General features: G+C 42.8%; 1 protein-coding gene across 19 annotated transcripts in view; it reads left to right on the plus strand.

Moving 5' to 3' along the window:
• The window catches only part of Sh3kbp1 (SH3-domain kinase binding protein 1), a 349,029-nt gene that overhangs the window by 292,613 nt on the left and 36,049 nt on the right, over positions 1-20,367 (plus strand). For 17 of the 19 annotated variants that reach the window (NR_110969.1, XM_006528928.4, XM_006528926.4 and 14 more), the window contains one exon: positions 254-413. Coding sequence is in view for 16 of the 19 variants with exons in the window: in XM_006528928.4 (XP_006528991.1) it covers positions 254-413 (160 nt within the window). In the remaining 3 variants the exon portion in view is untranslated. Of the gene's footprint in view, positions 1-253; positions 414-5,392; positions 5,482-20,367 lie in introns of those variants that run through there. The other 2 variants (NR_110970.1, XM_030251433.1) reach the window with 2 other exon arrangements.

Raw genomic sequence — 20,367 nt, forward strand, 5'->3', positions numbered from 1 at the left:
CAGTGGCAGAAGGACCAGCACTAGCAAAATCACAGGAAGAAGAGTTCTGACTCCTTCTAAGTTGGCTATAAATAAGTAGTGAGTGGTGCTCTCAAAAATGGCATCAATGTGTGTGTGTGTGTGTGTGTGTGTGTGTGTGTGTGTGTGTGTGTGTGTTAAAGCAGGGAATAAGCAAGGTATTATCTAAATTTTGTCACTGACATGAGGTCTGTCTGTTTTCTTCATGCTTGCTTCCTCAAAAAATGAACTAAAGAAAGACCAGAGAGAGAGCCAAAACTGGATTTACAGAAGCCTTCAGTTCCTGCCATCCCACCAAAAAAGCCTCGGCCACCTAAGACCAATTCTCTGAACAGACCTGGTGCATTGCCCCCAAGAAGACCTGAGCGACCAGTGGGCCCACTGACACACACCAGGTACTGCCATGTTCTCACCAAGGCGGGTGGGCATGGGATGATCATGAAAATTGGCGAAGGGATGAGAACCAAGCTTTGTCTAAAGATTCCAGCCACTTTTTTTTCCAGTGAGAAAGTGGTTGCAAGGTGTTGGGGAGCAACATGGTGCAGGTTGTAGGATCAATAGATGAGAACTGGGCACATGTCATGTAGACCCTGCTCAAAGCCAGGGCATTTTCCTGGGATTTGTCAGAACAAGGCCAGCTGCCTTACAGACTGGAGATGCAGGTGGTATACTCTCCTTCATCTCCTAGATGGCTTTGCGCATCTTTGCATACCTCGCTTATAGCTGTGTCTTCTAACTCTAGCTATTCTGTGGTCCCTTGAGCTATGCCCTAGGCTCTGTCTACTCTTCATAGCTTGGTGTGGAGTACAAGAGCTGCATACCAGATTTTCCTGGGGCATGTGTCTCTGAACTCTAAGACCCTCAAAGACATGCCTGGCAACATGGTAATTTCTTCATTGTCAAGTTCTTTACTGGCTGTCTAATACATGTATTGGTATTCTAAAATCAGAGTTGGTATTGTGCATTATAGAATTGTACAGACAAGAAACTATTGAAATATCTCTACTAGTTTTTACCTAGAACTTTCTACTATTGAATACCTGCATAATATATGTTGGTGTGCTACATCAGAGAAAGTCAGTAAGTAGCCTTGAGATCTTCACCTGTGTCTGTCAACATGCTGAAGTCTATTCTTATAAGCTGTTTGCATGGTAAGCGTTGTGTGCAGCTTCTGAGGTCCTGTGTTGAAAGCAGGCAATCCTTTAGGCTTGAATCTTAGTCCACTTCTTTGCAAATTGTTCTTTCTAACTTACCTTTCACCATCTGTAAACTGAGAGAGACACTGAAATTCATCTAGATATAATATTCCAATCTGTAACACGTGCTTATAAAGTAATAATATTTTCCTTGCTAACTATTAAACTGTGTAAACTGCAGTAAGACAATAGTGTTTACTTAAATTTTTAAAAATGTGGTGGAACTCACATAACATACAATTTATCATCTTAACCATTTTAAATTCATGGTTTGAATTATGTATACTCACATCATTGTACAGTCATTTCCAGAGGTTTCCCCCTCTGGTATAAGTGCACCTCTATACCCATTAAACAGTGTCTCACCATTGCTGCCTTCCTGTAGTCCTAGAATTGATTATTCTACTTCCTGTCTCTATGATTTCAACGCTTAATTAGTTGATATAAGTAGAATCAAAGTGCATGGCTGTTTTTACTTTGCACCGTGCACTTCCTCAGTGTTCATCTGTGTTGTCACACGGCCCATTTACTTACAATAAGAAGAGCAACAAGCGCCCTCCCAATACTGACCAAATAGAGACACTTCATGGCTTAGATGGCTGAGAGTTACAGAAAACATGTCTGTCTGTGGGAGGTAGTCTGCCCAGCTGAGCACAGAGCTATGGACATCTCTAGAGCAAGTGAATTAGCATTCTGTAGCTATTGTACCAAGGTTCAATTGAACCACAGCCTCTGTGAAATGGCCCTTGTGAGAATGAATTGGATTATGACCTCCAATGTTCTGGTCAGGTCCCTATGTGTCATACCCTCTTCTAATGGATGATAAAGAGCTCTTTGAGTGTGATAAGGCCACCTGAAAGTCCCAGTAACTTGAGCAACAGCCACATCAGTGCTGTGCTCATCCCAGAAGCTAATACACCAGAAGGGAAAGGTTATGCAAACAGAGAGAGGCTATAGAGAATATGAGCTATCCAAACAGAGAGAAGATATAGAGCAAGAAAGATCACCCATCACGTTGTAGCTTGCAAAAGGACAGCCAAGGACACACACTGCCAAATCCTGTTGGTCTTCAGGGACTACACACATCTCAATATAGTCAATACCATGTTCTAACATACTCCTGCTGCTTTTTATAATGACCTAATCAAACAAGAAGTGGTATTCTCACTACATCCTTGTCTTTGAAAGTTACCCTCAACACTGTGGTTATGGGATAGGTGAAGCTTTGCAAGCTAGAGGCAGCTTGTCATCCTCACTGTGCTAGCAGGCCCAAGAGGTCACATTTACCTCCTGCCTCTGCCTAGTTCTTCTTAGCCTCCAGTTCTCCAATCTACTTTGTGAGGTAGGAAGGTGGCTACCAAGGAGGGTGTACAAGGGCTTTCTTTCTCTGTCTCTGTCTCTGTCTTTGTCTCTGTCTCTGTCTCTGTCTCTGTCTCTCTCTGTCTCTCTGTCTCTGTCTCTGTCTCTCTCTCTCTCTCTCTCTCTATATATATATATATATATATTACTATAATATGTATATATTAGGAAACAAATTCTTAACATTGTCCTGCCACCTGAGTAAGCTATAAAAAGATAGAGATACTTTAACCCCTACTCACGCTGTGACTGCCAACCCCCCCAAGGCACTAGTCTGAAAAGAAAAGGGTGTGGTGATGGGGGAAAGGCCCCATGTTTTTGCTTAACCCATTGAAAGGAGGGCATTGCCTTCCTTGACTCTGTGGTTCTCAAACTTGGGCAGACTCGAGAATCGCATAAACAAAACAGATTGTAGGACTCCATCCTGGGGTTCTGACTCAGTAGACCTGAAATAGACTTGGAAATTTACATTTTGATTTCTTTGTTGTTGCTGTTTTGGTTTGGTTTGGTTTTGGTCTTGGTTTTTGGTTTTGAGGCAAGGCCTCGTGTAGATCATGCTGTCCTTAAAGATGCTGTGAGTGCAAGGATGACTTTGAACGTCTGATCCTCCTGCCTCCGCATTCCTAGTGCTGGGATGATAAGCATGTGGCACCATACCTGGCTTATGGTGTGAACTGAACCAAGGGTTTGTGTATACTAGGGCAAGTACACTACCAAGTAAATGGTTTCCCCAGTACTGGAACTTGCATTTCTAAATAGTTTCCAGGTACTGCTGCTGCTGATGATGGTGAAGTCTACACCCTCAAAACCACTGTTTTAGGTTTTCCCAAGTTGTGTTGTTGCTCGCCCATCCTCCTCTGACCACCTCTAATGCACCTGCTGGTACAGCCTGATGTCTGTGCCATGTCCTCCTCTGGAAGTATTCTCTTATCTTTCACTATTGCTCTCTTCTTGAAATGTCTGACACCTCATGTTTAGTGTGGCACTGGGGCTGATACTATGCCACTTGGGATGTACCCACCCACAGACTCCTTTACTGGATTTAAAGCAGATCAAGAGTGTGTTTCATCATTGCCACATGCCTTACAGTGTCGAGCATATGGTAGCGGCTCGTTTAACAAACACTTGTTGAATATCATAGTTCTTTAAGTGAGGGTGCCAGTGCTTATATTTTGTTCCATTTGCCTCTTCTGTGTTCCTTCTCAGGCTCTATACAAGCTCTTTATCATGTGTTCCTTATATTCAGAGTAGCCTAGTATTCCATGGATTTTAAGAAGCAAAATAATAATAATAGTAATAATAAGAAAGAAAGAAAATCTCACTGCACCTTAGTACTTAATGCATGTTATACTTTTTGCTAAGTAGTTACATTAGAAAAAGTGTGGCATATATCAGTTTGTAAAGTTGTTTTATACTGTCAAATTGTTTGTGGTAGAAGTATGCCAACTGTAGTCAAGCAGTTCTGGGCCAGTGTCCCTCTACAGAAAGGGCAGTGTGCTGCATGAAACAAATCTTCACCAAGATTTACCTGACAAGCAGGCTAACAGCAGATGATTAAGCGAAAGGACACACAGTCCTTGTTGGCAGGTCTTACTGGACAAGGAAGCACTGTGGTGTCAGCTGCTGGGTCCAGTCTAGGGCTCTTCAGCAGCCAGCAAGCTGCTGCCATGTGGTACTTCCAGAAGAGGTTTCTGTCTTTCAAGAGGAGTAAGTCTTTCCGAGGGGAGGGATCTCCACGAAAGAGAAGCACATCAAGGGCCCACTGTATGCTGGGCACTGTTAGGGATCTTCGGGAGAGGAGGGCTCCAGTGCTCCTGTTCAGTTCTCAAGAATTCTATTCAGGGACACTAGCAGGGCACTGTCAAAGAAGTTTGTGTCTAGTCTGAAGAAATTGAAGCCCGTTGTGAGGATGTGACAGTGACTGCCATCTTCCTCGGGTCTTTACATCCCTTAGCACTGGTAAGAATGGCCTTCTCATTTCTAAACAGCGAGTAGTTAATTTTAGGATGAAGAACTGCTTCAAAGATCATTCCCAGGGTTAACTTTAAAATGGTGAGCCCCAAGTCCAGTGGTGGCTCACATGTCATCATCCTGACACTTGGGAAACGGAGGTGAGAATATCACAAGTTTCAGGCCAGTTGGGATTCTGTAGTGAGACTCTAAATTAAGGTGGGGGAGGGGAGGAATGCCAAAGATACAAAAAAAAAAGTTCAATGATAATAAGAAAATTTCCCTAGGCTAAAAGTGTTGCCTCAGTTCTCCTCTGGACCTCCGGGATTCTTCAGTTTTTCTTTCATGGTATTTTAAGCTGGCTTTGCCCACCTTATGCAACCTAACATGTAACAAAGGTGCTTGTGATCCAATAAACATTCTGTCTACCCTGTCGTGAAACTTCATATAGATCTCAGTTAATTTCCTCTATCTGCATCATGTGAGTGGGTGTGTCTGTGTGTGTGTGTGTGTGTGTGCTTATACACGCAGTTATGTGGGGTTATAGGTTTAATAGTTTCTATTACCAACTTAATAACAATAAAAACAGATTCAGAAACCTCTGCTTGAGGAGAGCCTCAGACTCTGCAAAAGGGGCCCCCAAAGGAAAAACAAAACAACAACGAAAAGAATCTAAGGACTTGATGAAAAGAACCAGGTTGACATCTGCTCTAGAAACTGACTTTAGTAGACGGCAGAAAACCAGAAACCGGAGGAGCGGGCGTTTGCCTCCAAGGAAGGGAAATAGAAGCAAGCAGGCTAGAGGCTAGACAAAAACAGGTTTGTCAGTCTTCCGCTGCCCTAAGACCTAATCAGTTTTCTTTTTCCTCTAAAGAATGAGGAAGCTCTGAGTTGAGAGGGGAAGACTGAGTTGCCTGCTGCCTGCTGCAAGCTCATGGGCACTGAGCGGAGGAAACAGGTAGTACCCTGAAGCATGAGGGATAGGCATGGGGTTGCAGAAGCCAGGGAGGGGAAGCACAGACACAAGGTGTTAGGGGCAAGGCAGAAGTGGGGTAAGGTGAGAGCTGAAAAGGGAGAACAGGAGTCTGTGGCCAGAGGAGAGACTAATGCTGTCTGTCTTAGAGATGAGACTGCTATGGAGAGGAATCTGTCCACAGGCCATGGTAGTGGATGGCTAAAGGTGAATGAATGAAGCTTGTAAGCATTAGAGGGACCAGAGGAAGAAAAATCACCCAGGTGGCCATCACAGAGAGGGGATTAAGAAGATGACAAGAGAAGAGGAAGAAAGCTGGGCTTCTTTAAGGTGGTATCCTCCCAGGTGGATCTCACTGTGTTGGGGGTGGGTAGGTTGTCGATGACAGACCGAGATGCAGATTTAGCAGTTTGTTAGCAGATACTGTGGACTCCAGGGAATGATGGGACGTTTGAAAGACAGTGGTAGGTATGATCCTGATGTTTCAGTGATAGGACTGCTTGACATAACCTTCAGGGTTTATCTGGTGTCTGGAAGCGCTAAGGTAACAACAGTCTTTACTCTGGCTTCTGACTGAGAGTGTGAGGTCAATGCAGACCTTTCAGTTAGTTGGTGGTGAATGTAGGGAAGTTGTTTATTAAGGCTCAGATCTCTCAGAGGATGCTGTCCATTGTCTTGGGATGTAAAGAGAAGTGATCCTAGAAGCTGGCCATGGGGTTGTGAGCAAGAAGTTGGGTAGCCTCCCAAGCCAGTGCTACTTCCTCTGTTGCTGTGGCCAAATACCTGACCAAAACAGAGTAAGACAGGAGGAACTTATTTGGGCTCATGGTTTGACAGGGCTATTCCATGATCATTTAGCACTTAGTGCTTAGGCAGAACATCTTGTCAACAGGAGTATTGGGTCAGAAAGCTATTCAGTTCTGGCGCCCAGAAAGCAGAAAGACTGGGATGGGGGCGAGAATATAAAATAACCTGCAAAGCACTCCTTCAGTGACTCATTTCCTCCAGGTAGACTCCATCTTTCCCCATTACCATAGGCTGCCCAAAAGAGCAATATCTTGTGGGAACTAAGTGTTCAACACATGAGCCTGTGGGGCACATGTCATACTCAAACCCTAACACTATGCAGTCTCCCTGTGGAGAACTAGAGGCTCTGGTGAGAGGATCATAGAACAGGATAGGACAATTCAGTGGCATTGCATTTTTCCCACTTGTAGTGATTTCAGGAGCCCTGGATCTTAGAGGAACATGGGCAATGAGTGATTGAAGGACTTTGGGACACTTTAGGTTGAGACAAAGATTAAGTAAGCATTTATGTACCAAATGTAAACTAAGCGCTTAGAGAAGGGTGGTTATGTCTCTTGAGACCAACTTAGCAGCATAGAAGTTAATATTTTTGTCAGATTGACTAATGCATCATGATTGCTTATGCACCTGGACTACGACTTAACAGGAAAGAAGGCTCTGGATCCTGGTTGGCATGAGGTGTGTGTCTCTTTGTATACCAAAGGAAAGCATCACCCTATTGCTGTAGAAGGAAGCAAAAAGCTAGTGAAAGAGTACAAGGGGATACTCTGTGTGTTGGCCTGTAAGAGATGTGCCAGGTTGCTTAGGTCATTGCATTTGGATTACTGAAGTGCTTTCTTTCGAAACTCTGTAATGATGCCTTAAGTAAGCCTTTTAATGCTTTCCTTCTTTTCTGCAAATTGGAATGAAGGCATGACGTTTAAAATATTATTTTGCAATTATTTTTAATTACGTTAAGAATGTGTGTTTGGGTCAGGGTATGCTGGCTAGTTTTATGTCAATGTGACACAACTAGAGTCATTTTAGAGTAGGGAACCTAAGTTGAGAAAAATGTTCCCACCTGAAAACCTGTGATGCATTTTATTGTTTGATGATTGAGGTGGGAGGACACAGCTTACCGTATGCTGTGCTAACCCTGGACAGTTAGTCCAGAGTGGTATAAGAAAGGTGGATGAACAAGCCACGGGGAGCAAACTGCTAAATAGCACTCTTATGACCTCTGCTTTCGTACTTGCTGCCAGTTTCCTCTTCCAATTTCCCTGAATGATGGACTAAAAGCTGTAAGATGAAACAAACTCTTTCCAAATTTCTAAGGTGGGATATAGAAAAGTTTTCTGTTTTTTGATTTGAATTTTATGCGTATGGGTGTTTTGGCTGCATGTTTGTTTGTATACTATGACCATGCAGTGCCTGCAAGAAGCCAGAAGAGGGGGCCTTGGATCCTCTGGGAATGAAGTTACAGAAGGTTGCCATTTGCCATTTGGGTGCTGGGACTAGAGCACAGGTCCTCTAGTGCTCTTAGTTTCTGAGTCATCTCTCTGGAGTTTTGTGTGGAGAGTTTAAGCACACCACTGTATGCCAGACCCTAATTCCTGGCATAGAAACTTTATAGATATCACCAAATCTGTTCGAATTCTCCCCTGTCCTTTGAATGAATTCACTGTATGAGTTTTTCTGTTTTTTTGGCTTTTTTTTAATATGATAGAAAGCAGGTCATGTTCTGGATCCCCTGAGGATCCCTCAGACAGTAGGCCAGAAGACCACCAGGGACTATAAACATATAGTTACTCCCTACAGTGACAGAGTCAGGAGGAGGAGTCTGGGAATGGAGGGATGGCAGTGAATGTATGATGCAGAGAAATACCGGCAGGTTCAAGGAGAGCCTCTTGTACTGTAGGTATGCTTACATTGGTACAGGCTGGATGTCATTGGTACATGTTCGTTCTCTCTCTCTCTCTCTCTCTCTCTCTCTCTCTCTCTCTCTCTCTCTCTTTCTCTCTCTCTCTCTCTCTCTCCCTCCCTCCCTCCCTCCCTCCCTCCTTCCCTCCTTCCTTCCCTCCCTCCCTCCCTCTATTTCTCTTTCTCTTTCCATATAACAGTGAAATGTATTTGCTGTAGCAAAACCTAGCAGTAGTGACAGGGCTTTGCCCCGACTGAGTCACACTGATTTTCCTGCCACTGGGTGGTCAGAAGAAGGCAGTGAGACACTAGGAAGCATCATCACCTCACAGTGCCATTTGCTCTCCAGCCTGCTTATCCAACAGCTATTTTCTTCCTAATGCATTTCCTCTAAGTGGCACCCTACAAACTGTTCTCACAGTTGCACAACGATGAGTTCTCTCTCCCTCTGACAATGACAAGGATCTGGGCTCGGCTTCTTTCCGGCCTGTTGCTTGCCTTTGAAACACTAGGATGGGGTTTTATACATGAAGCCTGCCATTTTGCCCTTCTGGGGTCACTGGGCTTGTTATGCCCTCTCTGGGATCTGGAGAGAGGTTGCCTACTTCCAGGCGTCTGATCTCTGCTATACAGAGCCTGCACAAAGAATTGAGATTAGGAGAGAGAATGCATGAGAAATGCCCTATCACCTTCCGACATGCCTTCACCTTCTATAAATAGCAGAGCTTGTTTGTGCTCATCTGGGTGAAGACATGCATTGCAAGGAGAGAGCTGCTAGGGAAATCGCTCTGGGGTTTGGTGTCCCTGGCATTAATTGGGAATTCCCATACTTCACTGGGATTACTTTTTCAACCCCAAAGTCTGTGGTACCTAGGATATGTTTTGTCTATAAGGTGGGTATGTGGAAACTCTTAAGATCTCAGCAGGGCATTTGGATGAAAGTTTCTGGGAATGGACAAGAAGCTGTTCCTTTGACGAACAAAATAAGCCTGTTTTGTCCCTTCTTTATGGAATGGCCCATCTCCAGGGCTTGCTATATTGTGGGGCAGAGTGCTACTGGAGGATGCGCTCCACATTTGCTGTCTTCATACATGTAAGTCACCTTTTAGTTGCTAATCTGAGAGAAAGAAAACTCCCCTGAGGAATAAAAGAGACAACTGTGGCGGCTCCTTTGTATTATTGCCATCTCATGCATGATAGGAAAAGACAGAGCTAGACACCAGGAATCTCCCATCTGCTTCCTGCTCTGCTATCACTCAGCTTCTTGGCCTTGGACACATTCCTTCTACCCTGTGATCACAGGAACAAGCAAGCCTGTAACAAAGTGGGAAATTGAGCTGGGTGTTCCCTGCCCGGTTCACAGTCAAAGCTGAGGTCTGAGATATGAAGCAGGGAGCAAGGAGAGGAGGGGAAATGAGTTCACTTGCTGTCCTAGTTTGCTTTCTGTTGCTATGATATAACACTGAACAAGGTCAACTTGAGGAGGAACGAGTTTATTTGGCTTAAAGGTCCATCATGAAGGGAAGCCCAGGCAGGAACCGGGAGGCAGGAATTATAGCAGAGATCAAGAGAATGCTGCTTACTGGCTTGCCTCCCAGTGCTCACTCACCTTCCTTTCTTACAGTATCCAGGACCACCTGCCCATAAGTGGTCCTGACTATAGTGAGCCGCCCCCTCTCCCATCAATCGTTAACTAAGGAAATGCCTCCACAGATTTGCCTGCAGGCCAATCTGATGAAGACAGTTCCACAGTTGAGATCCCCTCTTCCTAGGTATGTCTAGGTTTGTGTCAAGTTGAGATAAACTAACCAGCTTTTAGATCTTAGGGGCATCACTGGACCGAGATGTTGTCGGGATGAGTGAGGAGTATGTACAGGTTTTACACTAGAAAGGGATAATGGATAAGATTTCCTGGTTGGAAGAAAGAAAAAAGAGAGGGTAACTCAAGCAGTTTCTCTGTGATCTCACATTTGATGGGTGTAGCCATCTGTATGAAGTACCAGCTCCCAGGTGGAATGAGAGGTAGTGACAATTAGAAGACTCATCCTGTGTGCCTTAGTAGTTGCCTGCACTTGGGAAACAGGGCTTTTAAAGATACTCTATTCCTTCTCAACTCTCCCCACTACCTCATAATATTTTTAGGTATCTAAAGCTGAAAGATGTGTATCATGGTAGCATATCGTTTTGAGGATTGGGGGCTGCTAATGCAGTCACCATACAAACTTAGAATCTTGGTCTGTGGGAACTGCTCTTTCTTGCTTCATCCCCACATAGCTCTAGAGGATTGGTGTCTGCTTGGTAGCTTTCTGTCATGCTGCTGGTAATGCTGTCATAGATTTGTTAGTGTACTCCCTTTGGCTTTCTTTGCACTTCAGCGCTGTTTCCATCCCACATGCCTTGGCTTAACTGTCCCAGCTTGGGCTAAATTAGGCCACGCCACTGGCTGAGTTCATGTTCTCAAGGGTTGCACACTGTTGTGCATCTTCCACATCTTCCTCTATACACGAGCCCTATGTTATGTCCTAGATCCAAAGGGGATGAGTGGGTCACACTGAGTACATTTTTTATTATTGGTCCTTCTTAACTTGGGAAACAATAACTATCTACCCAGCTAGGAGTGAACTAGGGTGACACAGATGGCCTGATGTGAGTGATGACCTGCTGTCCACAGACCAGATTCTCTGCTAGGAAGACAAGAGGATGAATAATCAAACAGCCTTAGTGGCTCCACCAGGCTCAGAATTTCAAGGTTATTCTTGTATAGAAAGTTCTAAGCCAACCTGGGCTACATGAGATCCTATGTCAAAAATAAGTGAGTGAATAAATAAGTCATCTCAAAGAAGTGCTCTTGGTCTCTGCAATTAGACTTAGCGGATCCAAATCTAGATCCTGTCACTTTAGTACTTTGGTGACTTTAAATTGGCAAGCGACTTAGCCTCACTTAGCCTCACTTCCTTTTGCCATATAATGAAAAGCAAGCTATCATAAGGACAGTTCCTCAGGAATCAGACCGTTCCTGCAGAATGTGAAGATGTGTTGTAGGGCTCCATGATCGTAGAAGCAGGACTGGGAAGAGGGAAAGTTAAGTTGTGATTCTGGTTCAGCAAGTATCTGTGAGATCCACGAGGAGTTCTGTAGCTAGAATAGCCCAGTTGAGTTGTCCCATGTTGGCTAGTGAGGCTCTGTAGCCAAGGCTATCTCTAGAAGGACTGAAAGCTGGAAACTGCCCATGACAGCACTCTTAGTAGTAGGGGTGACCACTCTACCACTGCAAGGGACCCTCAAGGCATAGTGAATGGCTTCCTGACAGGTAGTGGGGGTGGAATGCTTCATGCATGAAGGATTCTGCCTCAGTATATAGTAGGTAATTGTCATTGCACAAGCAGTAGCTGCTGCTGTTATTTTCATGGGATCTTAGGACCTATTTTCTCCCTGCTCAGACCCCTGTCTGTTGGAAAGCAAGGGGACCTATGTGATATCTAGTTAACTGTCAAGCAAGGGTCAAACTAAAACTTCCAAGAAAAATATATGAGAATAGAATCATTTTGATTTCAAATTTAAATTTCTTTTTAACTCCATATTTTCTTTTCATTTTTATTAGTCCTTTGGGAATGTTGTACAGTGTGTTTTGATTATATTTATTCACTTCCCTCCTTAACTCTTCTCAGATCCATCTCCCTTCTCTATTCCATTTTGTGCCCCATGGTTTTTAGCCCATTAAGTCCAATTTGTGCTGCTCATATACTCTTGGATGAGTGACCTCTCACTGGAGTGTGGTCAACCTACCAGGGGCCACACTCTTAAAGAAAGCTGACACATCCTCTCCTAGAATCTATCAAGTGCCAGCAACTGCTCAGCTAGGGGTGGGGCTTCATGTCCAACTAACCCTCCTTGCTAGGATTTGGTTTGGCTTGACTCTCACACATATTATCACAACAGCTGTGAGTTCATATATGTGCCTGCCCTGCTATGCCAGGAAAACACTGTTCCCTTGTAGTCATCCACCACCTCTGGATCTTACAACCTTTCTGTACCCTCTTCCACAAGGGACCCTTAGAAGGAAGAAGCGTGAGCCTGGCAGCCTTGTTCTTTGGGTGCTATGGATAGCCAACCTTCTCCTGGGTTCTCCTTTTATTTAATTGTTGTAGGAATAGAAACTTAACAGAAGAAAAAAACTCTGACAGGAGCCAGTAAATGATGAAAGGGTAAGCTCTTTTTCTCTTTTTCTTTAGAGTTCAGTAATACCCTTTCTGAAAAAAATAATGGTATCCTTGTATTGAACAGACTGTGTCAGAATGGAGACCATAGAGCTGCATACTCATTGGGTGTCAGCCACTATAGACATGTGCTTCAGTAAATTTCAGAAATTCTTCTATTTTTCAGAACTGAAATTCATTAGCATTGTTGTAAAGAAGCTATAAATATAGTGAAAGGCATTTACAAATAGACATTGTAAAATGCTTACACACCCACAGTCTGAGCACTGTCAAAACACCAGCTGCAGCTTCCCTACTTGGAAGGATCAGAACTTTTTTTAAACTACACCTACTGTGTTTTCAAAATAGGCTTGCTTCTGGCCCTAGATAGAAGAGCATTTCAACTAAAGCCTGTGTCTAGCTCTTGGCATGAGGGATCAGAAAGCTCAATTGGAAGGAAGAGCCAGTATCCCTGCCTCCTTATACAAGTGCGGTCTGTATTCTAGAATCTGGGGAAGAGTCACTTGGGAATGGTTAGTTTCTATTTCTTTGGGGTGGTTCCTCATGCTTCAGCCGATAGAGCCTGCAGATGAATCTCAGAAACATAATACTATCTGTCCCCTTAGGCAGAAGTCCTACCTGGCAAGAGTTCACTACATATCATACCAAGTGCCATTTGAAAAGAAGCCACCCTGACCACTAGAACATAATATCTTTTTTTCTTTTTATCAAACCATCAGAATGGAGGTCCTAAAACTGGGGATAGAGCCTCTAGTCGCTATATGAAAATTGCAAAGGAATTTTTCATTTGTGATTTACTCTATATTTCTAGTGGTTATGAACCCCAAATAACCTTTACAGCAAAAGTTCCCCATTGCTGACCTCTGTGGTAGATTGTGTTCTGTTCTTTAGGCTTCATGTTATATTACTTTTCTCAGGTTACTGTAACAAAATACTATAGGCTGACTAGTATAAACAATAAGACATTTATCTTATTATAGTTGTAGAAGGCACTAGGTACTAGGAGGAAGACATGATAGGATTTTCTTCTATATGGCCTAGAGAACTGGCGTAGTAGTTTAAAACCACTGACTTTTCCTCCAAAGGACCCAAGTTCAAATCCCAGTGTTCATGTCAGACAGCTCAGAACTACCTGTCACTCCAGCCCTACAGGATCTTACACCATCTTCTGACCTCTATGGGAATACACACATATCCAGTATCTACTCCCACAATTATACACATATACACATATAAATATAAATAAACATTTAAAATTCTCTTTTGAATAATAAGTAAGGATCTCTAGGTTTATACATTATCAAATATTGTGATGGGCGCAGAAATAGAGATGTGGCCTGCAAGAACCAAGAGAAAACAAAAGATGGGTCTCTGAATGAGTCACTTTTATTCCAGTGGAGTAGGAAAGGACATCATTCCAAACCTTGAGACATGGAGATTTGAAGGCAAAGGAGAGAATAAAAGTCTGAGAGTTTGAGGACAACTCATAGGACCATCTTCCCCGTGACTCCTGTTGTAATTTCGAACATTTCTAATGTTTAAATTAGGGACCAAGAGGGGGACATGGAAGGAGTTAGAGAAAGTAGAAGAGGGAAGGGGGAATGATGTCCGTGCAATATGCACATATGGGCTTCTTAATAAAAAATAAAACAACAAAATCAACTCCACAATGTAAAGAGATTCAACTGCCTGTTGCTTAATAATTAGCCTTACACCCTGTTTTAATAATTATAATGAAAATAGGAAAAGTAAAAGAACTCTTGATGGTCCCTTGGGGGGATGGTAATCCTGCCCAAACTAGCTCTGCAGTCATGCACAACGTTTAGGAGAGATTAAGTAACCTGGCCGAGATCATACAGGCAATTAGAAGTGAGTTCAGATGTAGTACTCCTGGCTTGGGCCTGTAAGTATAGGATTCATAATTTTACACAACTTGACTGATTTCCAGAAGAGATGGCTACATTTGGCTACCTGTGTTCAAGCAACTTATTAGAGTTTGTTGGGCAAAAACCATGCTGTACCTCCATTTACTATGACAGTACTGTTGGCTGTATTGTGTATGTCTTTAATCACTATTGGCAAAGGAAACTTCACTTTTAAATTTATTTATTTTATTTTACTTATGTGCATGTTTTGCCCACGTGTATGGATATGCTCTGAGTGCATGTGGATGTCAGAAGAGGTAAGATTGGATCCCCTAAAATTGGAGTTATGGATGGTTTGAGCCAATGTGTGGGTCCTGGGAACCAAATCCAGGTCCTTTACAACAGCAGTAAGTCCTCTTAAATGCTAAGCCATCTCTCCAGCCCTATAATAAATGCAAAATGTAAATAAAAGAAAAAGGGACTAGAGAGATGGCTCAGCACTTAGGTGTACCTGCTATTCTTTCAGAGGGCCTGAGTTCAGTTCCCAGCACCCATGTTATGTGGCTCACAATTGCCTAAATCTCTAGCACCAGGCAATCCGATGGTATCCTTGGGTTCCTACACATACATAACATAAACTCACACAGACAAACACACATGTGAATAAAAAGTAAAATAAATCTTAATCATTGGAAGGGAAAAATCCCCAATAAGCTTTTTCTGAAGATAAATAAAATTCACATTTTTTTAAAAAAATCCTTGTCCATATTTTTTCTTTGTATGATTCAGCTTGTTTTTGTCAATCTTACCCAGGTGCCATCCTATAGAATATCATAAATCTTTATGACTCGGGGAAAATGCATCTATTGTACAGATGTATAAGACATTCCCAGCCAGGCGTGGTGGCGCACGCCTTTAATCCCAGCACTCGGGAGGCAGATACAGGCAGATTTCTGAGTTCGAGGCCAGCCTGGTCTACAAAGTGAGTTCCAGGACAGCCAGGGCTATACAGAGAGGCCCTGTCTCAAAAAACCAAAAAAAAAAAAAAAAAAAAAAAAAAGAAAGACATTCCCATTTCAGAAAATTTGGCCACTGCTCCTGGATTCCATGGGTATTTTTTTGGTACTGCACTAGGTGATGAAAATCACTCATCAGACTTCCCAGGAATAACTACCATAAATATTCCTCCAATCTTAAGAAAAGAATTCCTCTTCCCACCACCTAAGGGAGGCGTGTGGGTGTATGCATATTGCTGTGTGTGTCACTGCTCTCTGCCTTTGCTCTCTCCATTGTAATATAAGCATTTGTTCTGGTCAGACTAAACCTGTTTGTAAGTGCCATTTAAATGCCTCATAAAAGCCCATTAAATGTCACAGTCTATTCAAATGTTTCCTAGGTCTAAAATATCCCATTGGTGGGATTTTTTTTCAGTTTTTCTTCATTGTAAACAATACAACAATACATGGAACCCATTTATTGCAGACTGTTTCTGTGACTCAGAGCTGGCTTTCATGCACATGAAGACTTAAAATCTATACCTTTAATCTTAAAACTTAATTTTAATTTTATCTTAAAACAATTTTATCCTGTGCTATTCCTCAGAGGATCTGAGTATTTTTCAAAATTTCATGGTATGGCAGGTGAACTATCTAAGTTGGGAACACAAAGAAAAAACCCTGTACAATCTCACTTCCATGTGGAGTTTGAAAGTGTCACATTCTTAGGAGTAGAAAAGGATTACCAGCAACTGGTGGAGTGCTGGATGGGCAGAGGAGACAAAAGGGACATTTAGTTAGATAAGAGGAATAAGACTTGGTGATTTGCCACACAATATGGTAATGACAACAATAATGTGTTATATATTTCAAAACAACTAAAAGAAAGGATGGCTAGGTGTTTTTACCACAAAGAGATAATAAATATTTGAGGTGATAGATATGCTAACTGACCTGATTTGATCAGCCTGTGTGGATACAGGTATTAAAACATCACATTGCACCTTTTAAATATAAACAATTACTGTTTGCCTGTATAAAGTGTTGATTTCATTTTATTTAGTTTTTCTTCATATATTTTGATCATATGTTCTACCTCTCCAACTTAAAAATAAAGTTTTTTTTTTTAAAGTAAGTTTATTGGGTAGGGAAAGAAAGGATGGGAGGAATTGGGGAAGAGGAAGGAACTTGACAAAATATGTTATATGGCACATTAAAAAAATAAATCATAAGGGAATATACCTACAATCATATTTCAATTGTTGCTGGGTTTGAGTGGTAATAATGTGATAATAAATGTTATACCTGTCTGTAAAAAAATCATTTTAAAAATTTAAATCACTACAGTGATTTATTGCTCATTCAGTAAAGTGCCTGTGTACAAGCAAGAGGACCTGAGCTCAGACCCCCCAGGACTCATGTAAAACCTGAGCAGTGGTATGTGTATCTTTAATTCCAGTGCCAAGGAAACAAACTGGTAAATCCCTGGAACTCATTGGCTAATCAGTTTAGCTGACTTGATGAGCTCCAGGTTCAGTGGGAGGTGTTGGGTGTGGTGGTACATGTCTTTAATCCTAGCATTCAGGAGGCAGAGCCAAGCATATGTCTGTGAGCTACAGGTCATTCGGGGCTACATAGTGAGACCCCATCTCCAAATAAAAACATGAATGAATAAATGGGCAAATAAATAAATCTGACGTGATCTAGGAAGATACCCAATATCATCAACCTCCATGGGTACATATCCACACATGCATGCATAACACACATATACACCCACACATATGCATACATGCATGCTTCCCACAAATATGTAAAATAAACTAAAAGGCTGAAAGCTATATCCAAAAGAAAAACAAATGTATATAAAAGAATAAAATGGTCAAGGCTTCTAATAACAGGGAAGTAAGATATCCTGAGCACATTATGGGCAATAGAGTCATCTTTAGTCCCTTAAGATGGGCTCTCATTTGATGAACTTCTGGTGTTCACTCAAAAGAAGTACACAGCAGCTCCAAGATTGACACTAATCAGGATACATCATGAAACCACCTGTTCTGAAGCAGCCACGTTTTGAGGTCCCTGCGATTAATGAAGAAGCAAACATCATCAACAGCTCCACCCCCCACCCCCACTCCCCACTCCCCCCACCCCCCACTCATGTACCTCTCACCTACCCATAAGAATGGCAAACCATCCTGCCTCTTGGCTTTCAGAAGCCTCCCTTCCAGGATACCAAAAGCCAAGTGTGTTCAGTTTCTTTAAATACACTGACATAATGTTAATATAACTTACTCCATGCCCCCCTGAACTTTGAATTGCCTTTGTTAGTTACTTATAATAATGCTTCAGTGTAAACAACTTGCTATGGTGTTATATTGTATTCTTTTTTAATTATTTTATTTATTTATTTACATTCTATCCATTGCTCCCTCCTCTCCTGCTCCTCCTCCCACAGTTCCTCATCCCATTCTCCCTCCCCCTTTGCCTCTGAGAGGGTGCTCCCCCCTCCCTCCCTCCCCAGGCATTCCCCTTCCCTGGGGCCTCAAATGTCTCCAGAACTAGGCATATTTTCTTCCACTGAGGCCAGATAAGGCAGTCCTTTGCTACATATGTGCCAGGGGCCTCGGACCAGCCCATGTATGCTGCCTGGTTGGTGGCTCAGTCTCTGGGAGCTCCCAGAAGTCCAGGTTAGTTGAGACTGCTGGTCTTCCTGTGGGGTTGTCCTCCTCCTCAGTTTCTTCCAGCTTTTCCCTAATTCAAGCACAAAGGTCCCCGACTTCAGCACAGTGGTTGGGTGTAAGTATCTGCATCTGTCTCAGTCAGCTGCTGGTAGGGCCTCTCAGAGGGTAGCCATGCTAGGCTTCTGTCTGTAAGCACACCATAGCATCAGTAATAGTGTCTCAGGCCTTGGCACCCCCCCTGCCCCCACCCCCCCGCCCGCAATATGAGATGAATCCCAAGTTGGGCTGGTCACTGGACATCCCTTCCTTCAGTCTCTGCTCCATTTTTTCCCCCGCATTTCTTTTAGACAGGATCAATTCTGGGTCAGAGATATGACTGTGGGATGACAACCCCATCCCTCACTTGATCCCGTCTTCCTGCTGGAGGTAGGCTCTATAAGTTCCCTCTCCCTACTGTTGGGCATTTCATTTAAGATCCTTCCCTTTGAGTCCTGAGAGTCTCTCACCTCCCAGATCTCTGGTGCACTTTGGAGGGTCCCCCCAACCTAGAATTTCCTGAGGTTGCCAGTTTCCATTCTTTCTGCTAGCCCTCAGGGCTTCAGTCCTTTTCCCTCACCCAATACCAGATCAGGTTCCCCTCTCACCCCCACTCTCCTCCCCGCATCCACTTTCCCTCCCAGGTCCCTCCCTCCCTTCCCACTTGTGATTGCTTTCTTCTTTCTCCCAAGTGGGACTGAGGCATCCTCACTTGGGCATTTCAGCTTGTTGAGCTTTTTGAGTTCTGTGGACTGTATCTTGGGTATTCTGTATGATTTTTTGTGGCTAATATCCACTTATTAGTGAGTACATAGCATGCATGTCATTTTGGGTCTGAGAGTTATCTCACTGAGGACAATATTTTTCAGTTCCATCGACTTGCCTGTAAATCTCAGGATGTCCTCATTCTTAATAGCTGAGTAGTATTCCATTCTGTCGTAGGACATCTAAGTTTTTTCCAGCTTCTGACTATCACAAATAAGGCCGCTATGAACATAGTGGAACACGGGGCCCCTGTGGCATAGTGGGGCGTCTATTGGGTATATTCCCAAGAGTGGTATAGCTGGGTCTTCAGGTAGATCTATTTCCAATTTTCTGAGGAACCTCCAGATTGATTTCCAGAGTGGTTATACCAGTTTGCAATCCCACCAGCAATGGAGAAGTGTTCCTCTTTCTCCACATCCTCTCCAACATGTGATGTCACCTGAGGTTTTGATCTTAGCCATTCTGATTGGTGTAAGGTGGAACCTCAGTGTCTTTTTGACTTGAATTTCTCTGATCACTAAGGACTTTGAACATTTCTTTAGGTGTTTCTCAGCCATTCGAGATTCTTCAGTTGTGAATTCTCTGTTTAAGTTCTATACCCCATTTTTTGACTGGGTTATTTGGTTTTTTGGATGTTAGCTTCGTGTGTTGTTTATATATTTTGGACATTAGCCCTCTGTCAGATGTAGTGTTAGTGAAGATCTTTTCCCAATCAGTAGGTTGCCGATTTTTCCTATTGACTATGTCCTTTGCCTTACAGAAGCTTTCTAGTTTCATGAGATCCTACTTATCAATTGTTGATCTTAGAGAATGAGCCACCGGAGTTCTGTTTAGGAAATTTCCCCCTGTGCCAATGAGTTGGCTCTTTCCAACTTTCTCTTCTATTAGATTGAGTGTATCTGGTTTTATGTTGAGTTCCTTGATCCACTTGGACTTGAGCTTTGTACAAGGTGACAAATATGGGTCTATTTTCATTCTTCTACATACAGACAGCAAGTTAGACCAGCACCATTTATTGAAGATGCATTCTTTTTTCAATTGTATATTTTTGGCATCTTTGTCAAAGATCAAGTGATCATAAGTATGTTGTTTTATTTCTGGGTCTTCAATTCTATTCCATTGATCAACGTGTCTGTCTCTGTACCAATACTCTTCAAGTTCCCTCTCCTAACTGTTGGACATTTTGGCTAAGTTCACCCGCATTGAATCCTGGGAATCTCTTAACAACCCAAGTCTCTGGGTCTTTCTAGAGGGTTCCACACCTCCCACCCTCAGCAACTGCATATTTCCACTCACTCTCCTGGCCCTCTGAACTTCTGTCCCTCCCCTGTTCTCCATTTTCCCCTCTCTCTCCCCTCTCCCACCCAGATCCCTCCTTCTGCCTCTCATGATTATTTTGTTCCCCCTTCTAAGTGGAGAAGCATCCTCACTTGGGCCTCTGTCCTGTTAAACTTCTTATATTGTATTCTTTAAGGAATGCTGATAAGAAAAATCTAGGTTCAACAAGTAACAGTCCCCTAAGTATTTTCATTTCTTTTTATTTTAAATATATATTTTATCTGTGTGCCCGCACACAAATATGCCTGTGCACATACATATGAGT

Source organism: Mus musculus, chromosome X (assembly GCF_000001635.26).
Source record: "Mus musculus strain C57BL/6J chromosome X, GRCm38.p6 C57BL/6J".
Lineage (NCBI taxonomy): Eukaryota > Metazoa > Chordata > Mammalia > Rodentia > Muridae > Mus > Mus musculus.